The sequence below is a fragment of the Montipora capricornis genome, chromosome 10 (genome assembly GCF_036669925.1).
Source record: "Montipora capricornis isolate CH-2021 chromosome 10, ASM3666992v2, whole genome shotgun sequence".
NCBI lineage: Eukaryota > Metazoa > Cnidaria > Anthozoa > Scleractinia > Acroporidae > Montipora > Montipora capricornis.
The window spans coordinates 70,471,655-70,479,154 of record NC_090892.1 but is presented as its reverse complement, the minus strand read 5'-3'; the positions used below and the strand labels follow the sequence as shown (position 1 = coordinate 70,479,154).

General features: G+C 40.9%; 1 protein-coding gene and 1 pseudogene across 1 annotated transcript in view; one reads left to right on the top strand and one right to left on the bottom strand.

The window, feature by feature from the left end:
- The window catches only part of LOC138021264 (uncharacterized), a 7,492-nt pseudogene extending 6,279 nt beyond the window's left edge, over positions 1–1,213 (bottom strand).
- Positions 1,214–4,669: 3,456 nt separating this feature from the next.
- The window catches only part of LOC138020104 (uncharacterized), a 3,418-nt gene continuing 587 nt past the window's right edge, over positions 4,670–7,500 (top strand). Inside the window, exon 1 of the mRNA XM_068867101.1 lies at positions 4,670–7,500. This exon is cut by the window's right edge and continues 587 nt beyond it. Coding sequence (XP_068723202.1) covers positions 5,199–7,500 — 2,302 coding nt within the window. The 5' untranslated portion in view covers positions 4,670–5,198.

Sequence of the window (7,500 nt, the reverse complement as noted above, 5' to 3'; positions counted from 1 at the left end):
CTGATGATCCAGTCACAGCGGAACTGCCGGAGGAATTCCTGCAAGAAGCGGTCTGGGTGACCGAACTCTCCGCACTGCGTAAGAGGAAACGTGTAAACATTTTGAACAACAACAACAACAACGATAATAATAATAATAATAATAATAATAACAATAATAATAACAATAATAAATGCTAATTGGGGGGGCGGGGGGCGGAGGACGTGCCGTGGCGGAGTGGGGGACATAATTGAAATAAGATAATAATGAATGATAATTACGAATAAAATTTAACTTGTGTGGCGTGTAGTACTCTGCGCGTTCGAGGACCGAAGAACCGAATAATATTACGATGTAGTTTATATAACAAAGCTTGTGTACGTTACGTCACAAGAACGCAATTGCAAAGGGGGTAAGGAAACAATGCTTATTTCGAATATGAACGTGCAGAAAGAAAATATCTGATAAACTGCGTACCGCAGATATTTTCTCATTCTCCTGATTCGAATTTGGCGCAGGACGAAGATCATGTCTGTGGTTCCTCGATTAGCTCTGAACCCACAATGACTTTCTGACAGGTTTTCTTCGGCGATTGAAGGGATGAGTCTGTTCAGCTGTACCCTTGCCAAGATTTTCCCCGCAATGGATAGTAGTGTAATGCCTCTGTAGTTGGAACACTCTGATTTCACTCGTTTGTTCTTGTACAGAGAAACTATGACATGAGGCGGTCAGAGCGACCCACGGGGAGGTTCTGGAGCTTTCTGGCGAGAGAGGTCTTGATCATGAAGCCCACTCCTGACAGTCTGCGTTCTTCTTTCCCTTTTCCAGACCAGTATAGCGTGTAGCCAGCCCCGTGTTCGGTCAAGGAGCCCTGTTCTGCAAACCTCACTTCACTGACGGCTGCGATGTCAATGTCGAGCCTAGCCAGTTCCCTGGATACAAGGAATGTGCGTCTCTGGGGACGGTTGTTATCTTCGGAGTCTTGCATTGTGCGTACGTTCCAGCACGCTACCTTCAGCATAGCTGATTTCTTCTTTCTGTTGTCTTTCTTACCGCTTGAGAGAGATGCCCATTTACCGCGGCTAGCCAACCAGGTAGAGTTGAGACAAGCGTTGTTTGAACCATCTTTTCTAGGTCCGTCTCCATTCGGAGCAAGCAGCGCAGGCCAACAACAAGCGACCCATACTTCTGAGCCGCCTACATGCAGAATTGGGACTGCGACTCCCAGTGCCATCTAGCACCTGTCGGTTCGCCTCTTCTCCATCGTTGTAGGGCTTTCCTTCCCGACTGCGCTTAGTAGTTTTAAAGTGAAGATCCGTGCGCGCAAACCAACCTCACTCTTTAGACCAAGTATCCTTCTACAGTGGCTCAGCTCAGCGGCTGTGGCCACCACAAAGCTGTAGGTTTTAAATCAGAGTTGTTCTTCTCCTAGATGGACTGCCTGACAGGCTACGAGTTCCATCTACCCGGGTTTGGAATCAGACTTGTCCTTCTCTTAGACTGGTTGCCTGCCAAGGCTATGAGCCCAGTCTGCCCGCCCAGATATACCGCCGGGAACTCGGTCGCCCCCATAGCAGACTCTGTGGAAAAGAGGGGTACCGCGCGAAGGTGCTGCTGTGGACACAATAATGTAGGAGAGGCCATATTCAAGTGACCTAGGCAAGCCAGACAGTGGTCACGCGGCGATCACTACACCTGAGAAAGAGAGGCAGGCAATGCATCACTTCCCATTTTGTGAGCGGGACTTTCGGCCCAGACCTCATTCTCCCCCCCCCCCTTTCCTCAAAAAGGTGTATACCAGTCAAGAAATGGAATTGAAAATTTATAACCTTTCTATATGTACTATATGTAAAGTAAAATTTCGAGAGAAACATCGCCTGCTTCTGAAATAAAATGAGACTATTGTAGCAGTAAAAGAGGTTGCTCGTTTTTAATCATTGTCCCTTTCTCGAGTATTTCGATCACACAACAAAGCATTGGCTTACCAGTATCTCTTACCGTGTTCCTTCAATACTGGCCGCCAAAGGCTTCCGCACCATCTGACTTTGGCGTTGCTTCAGCGGCCCTTTGGTTCCTCTACGATGTATTATCCTGTGATTCAGACAGAAAATATACGTCATCACTCCAATGCAAGAAAAGGTTCTTCAAATGTGGCCAGTAAGTCTAAATGTTCACCATGTTTTTACACTTTGACTTGTCGCATTTGCACGAGGCCACAAACTTCAAGTTTTCCTGTTTACAAACACTAACGCTTCTACCCCTTTTCAAAGCACAATTAACGCTTTCCAAAATATTTTGTGTTTTTCCAAAGTAGCATTTTCTAACGTAACTCTGTGCTTTTTGTAGGAAGATTTTACAAAAACATTAAAACTATCGAGTTTTCACGGACACTGTATAAAGATCAACTCAGGATACTTATTTACTTCTACAATGTGGAGCATGTCCGAAAAAAGTGCAAGATATTTATACCATGACAGTCATCATTTTGGCTCCATCCCACATAAGCGTTGCGGCCAACATGGCTTATAGTCGGATACGGAAGAAATTTCGCAGACACCCGAAATTTAGTAGTCCGCTAAAACCACTAAGGTTATGCGTACTTCTACAGCAGTTATTTCTTTATCCGTAAATTTTGAAATGAAGTTTTGTTCTCAGAAACTCTTCACTTCTGTGTTCTTTCGCTAAATATTCCGACTCTCATATCCTAGTTTTACCAAGTTAGAACAAATCTGCTGTTTTTTACGGAAAAGTGGTCGCATTCCCTCATAAAGAGCCCATTTCTTGCGGAAAATGCTAATTTGGAAAAACAGCTTGAGTGCGTTCAGCCAATCAGATCACGCGCTTAGACAATAAAGAGTTTCAAAATAAAAACAAACGACCGCAATGACTCTTGGATGAAGGTGGGCCTTTAAACTCGGCCGTAGTATATAAATTTGCATTTCATTTGAACTGTTACATTACAGCAGCAACACCTGAGTAAATTAATGTAGGGAAAAAATTTCGTTCGGTTTACCATCCGAAGCATATTATCCTTGAGGATAAGTTTGAAAAAGATTGAAAAAATATATCTTATTTCCAGCGTGGGCATCGCTCTTAGTTCTGAGCAAACAATATTTATTGAAAATTCGTTATGTCCTTGAACGATTTATTCGGTTTTTTGGCATGAAATGTAAGCTTATAACTAAACCGCGGTTTAGCAATAATACTGACTCTGCTAGAAAATTTAAAGTAGATAAGAAGAATATGTAGAAGTTAATGTGGTTTGATATAATCTCATAAATGTAATTGAAAGAACTTAAGGAAGCTGTCCGTCTGTTTTCAGCTGTGCAAATTCAGACTAAATTCAAAGGACAATTGCGCCTTTATGTCAATATATTTGATAGGTAACCAACTGAAAATTACTAAATTTATCGTCTGCCGCTTAATTAACGGCATCCACGTTTCAATGTTTTCTTGGTCACAGAGGATATTTTTAAAAGCGAAAAATTACTCCTTTTGATTACATTTTAACAACTCGTTTTAGCCCGTTTTAGATTCTTAAACTTTGCTCAGTGCAATTTGCAGTGCTTAATATTCATGATACCTTGCACAGAAAGCGTTCAGTTATTGCTTTCTGTAGTTTGAATTTGTCCTTTTGGTTAAGCGATCGATTTTTGTTACACGTTGAGCCAGCGAAGTTTCATTAGCTTTTCATTAGCTTTTCAGGTCGAGCTGAACAGGGTAAAAAGCCTCTGAGGGTGGTCATATATATTTAAATACATCTATGCTAATTGAAGCCAGAACAGCTGTCTTGTTCCGTTTCTTGAAAATTTTTCCTTCCCAACATCTCTACTCCAGTGGAAGTTGATAGCTGTCTTGTCAGAAACCAATTTTTCTTCCCTCATCGAGTCTTTAACCGTGATTTCATTGAAGAAAAATTGATTTTTTGCGGGCGAATGAAATCGAAAATTTCAGGAACCGTTTTAATTGAAATGTGTGACAGTGTTTCTTACCAGGCCATGCAAAGGGAATCAAGAGGAAAAAAAGGTCAAAGTAATATAATATCATTTAGGGGTACAGGAATGGCGCAGTGGTGATTGGTGGTCGATTCCCAGATTCGGCGTCATATGTGGGTTGAGTTTGTTGGTTCTCTACTCTGCACCGAGAGGTTTTCTCCGGGTACTCCGGTTTCCCCTCTCCTCAAAAACCAACATTTGACTTGATTTGTGTTAATTGTTAATTTCAGTTTACAGTGTCCCCAATTAGTGCTCCAGCGCGAGAACGACTAGACAAATAAAGTTCCTTTCCTTTCCTTTACTAGTGACATTTTATGTTCTTAAGCAAGGATTGACAATAAAGTTTCAAAAGGTTCATTGTTCATTGTCATGCAACTCTCGAGTTGCGAAATGAGCATACTTTATTAAAATGTGTTTTGTTTTTGGAGGTTTCTTTGAATGGTCTTAAAAAGTAGGTTCTTCAGAATAATGAACATTTTTTACCTTCGAAGAGACGTGGAATATTCAGATTCACTTTATTGTTCATCTTTTTTCGTCCATAAATTTCACCATAAGCCTTTATTGCCCAAAGAACCTGCTACTGAAATTCGTTTTTACACTATGCGTTTGTTGAAGATGAGCAAAATTAATAAAGGCGTGAATGTTTAATCAAATAAGAGAAAATGTGTAATGATCTCGCCGAGTTTTGACGGCTGCCTCAATTTCAATTTATTGCTCTGGGAACATAAAGGCGGACTGCCATGGTGATAAAACACATTCAGATGTTTACGATTTAACGGCAATGAATTTTTGATTGATGATTCTATTAGTTTTTCTTGAGAGAACGGAGGGTGCTTATGTTACGTTTTTAAAACGCCATTTAAAAGCATGGTTAACGTTATTCAAAGACAAAAGTGTCTCGGCTTTTGTGCCAGTATATCAGCCAGTAAAAAATCACAAATACCTTAACTGCAGAAAGGAAAATGTAACAGAGAACTTGGCATTTAACTTTTAGACGATTTTATGACTGCGGTAAGACTGAGATGACCACTGTTCGGTCCTGAAAAATCTTCTCATCTCTGGTGGTTTATAACTGGGAAGGTTTGGCTATTTTTCTATACTGATTTAGAGCTCTCTGATGGTGAGACACACAAAAAGTACAAATGACCATATTACAATAATTCAGAAGGAATCGTCTTGAAGGAGTGTAAAAATCAACAACCTCAAAATTCTCAGCATTCACCGATGGCTACTTCACAACGCACTCCTATCAGTGAAGTTGTACCACAGGACGGCGACCTTTTCGGTCCGTATGTTATTAACTGTACCGTGATGTCTTTTCTGAGCTTAACAGCGATAATAGGAAATGTTTTGATTCTTGTATCCATTTGTAGAGCACCACAGTTCCTGCGCCAACCATCCTATGTCCTCCTAATCAACCTCGCCTTCGCCGATCTCTGCGTCGGATTCCTAGCGGAGCCTCTTTACTTACTCGACACAATACCTCTCTTAATAAATCCCTATTCCGCGTTGTCGAGTAACGTTGGACACGCGTTTATCTTTATTTCATACTTTCTTTCGTCGTTATCCCTCTGGACCGCGGCCGCGATTTCTGTTGATAGACTAATGGCTCTTCATCTTCACATGAAATACAGCACAATAGTCACCAAGTTTCGAGTTTGTGTTCTTGTTGTTGCTCTACTAATACTTAGCTCAATTTTCGCTTCCATGTTCGAGTGGGCACCAGATGCACAGAATGTAGTATTTGTGTGCCTGAATTCCCTTGCTTTGCTCATTGCGTTGTTGTCTTATACGAAGATATTTCAAATCGTCCGATATCATCAAAGACAAATTTTAATCCAGCTGGCCGAGCTTTCGTATACTTCAAAGAGAAGCGACAATGACCTCAATGCGGCTTCAATGGACAGGCAGCAAGGTGAACGCAGGCTGGAGCAAATGGAAATAGATGGAAATGGAGCAACAAACACAGAAATGAATGATCATCAAAGGATTGAAATCAAAATGAAAGGCAATGGAGGTCTACATGAAAAATCGAGGGTTACAAGTGAGAAGCAGTTGCAACAGAAGGAATGGGCACCAAAGGAAACTCTGGGGAAAGCTAATTTAGAGAAGCCTCTTCTTGCGTGCGAGGATTTGGTCGAACAACAACAGACAGATAATCCGCCTGTTTTTATTGTGGCAATCAACAATTATAATCAAACACAGAGACAAGGTTCGTCTCGTAAGCAGTTCACAAACTATTCGGAAGAGAATCGTGCATCGCAACGTATGAAAACTGCACGGGGAAAATCTGAAACATCGGTGCTATCGAGTGTTGTGAGTTTATCAGCAGGAAACAGCGGTCATAACTGCATTCACACTACAGATAAAGTTACTAAAAGTTTGTTTTTTATGGTGGAGCAAGGAACACAACCGAAACCTTCAACTGACAATATGGAACCAGTTAAGATGACAGAAACAGAGTTTGCTCATATCGAGCGCGATCAAACAGGCAAAAACACGAATTTTATGTGTGAGGGTGAACACATAGAAACTGTATCTTCGCAGCTCAATAACCGCGGCCAAGAGTTTTTGTCAGCTAAGGAAGGTGCAGCCAATATTAAAGAAAACTCAGGTCATAGTGAAGAGTCAATATATGACAGGAACTGTTTAAACGGATTGTATTCGAGATATGATCAAAGTCACGTCCTATTAAATGAAAGTTCACGTTTATCTAAAAGGCAGGAAACGCTCGGAGAACAGAATGAAGTTACGTCAGTAGAGAACAACGACATTGTCAAGAGATCTCTTGGAAATTTTGATTCTATGTTTGATTTAAGAGCCAGAAAATCACCAAGTATCAATACAATAACATGTCACAAAGAAGCGATGGGAACCAATTCGGTTACGGATGGCAGCTGTACGAATAAATGTGAACAAAATTATTGCCCTCCAAATGAAAATTTGTCAGTCATTCAGTCAGAAGTAAAACTGAATCACCTAGATGAAAAAGAAACAAAGTCAATGAGACAGGAAGACAAGCAATATTTTCAAAGGATGAATGAGCATCAGAACTCGATTGCAGACAAGGAAGAGCTAGCCCAGAGCAAAGAATCGAATAAAAGCGAGGGAAGCCTTGACGGCCAAGAAAGAGGGTGCAATAGTCAAGCAATTTGTCAAAACCAAACAATCAGAAGATCTGATTTACTGTATAACGGAAACAAAGATAGGCCAAATGACAACCAGGCGACAATTGAAGAGAAAAAAGGATTTAAAATGCAACATTTTAAAAAGTCAGTGGTGAACATGTTTGTGATTTGGTTTATCATGCTTCTCTGTTACCTGCCTCTAATTTGTACATCTATCTTAGTTAACTTTCTTGGTCGCACTTATTCGATGCATTTAGCATTCAATTTTGCCACCTCTGTGGTTTTTGTCAATTCCAGTGTGAATCCCATCGTCTTCTGCTGGAGAATACGCGAATTTCGTGCGGCCGTGAGAAAGACTCTAAACGATGTGTTTGGGTTTTGGGAAAATCACAACGATA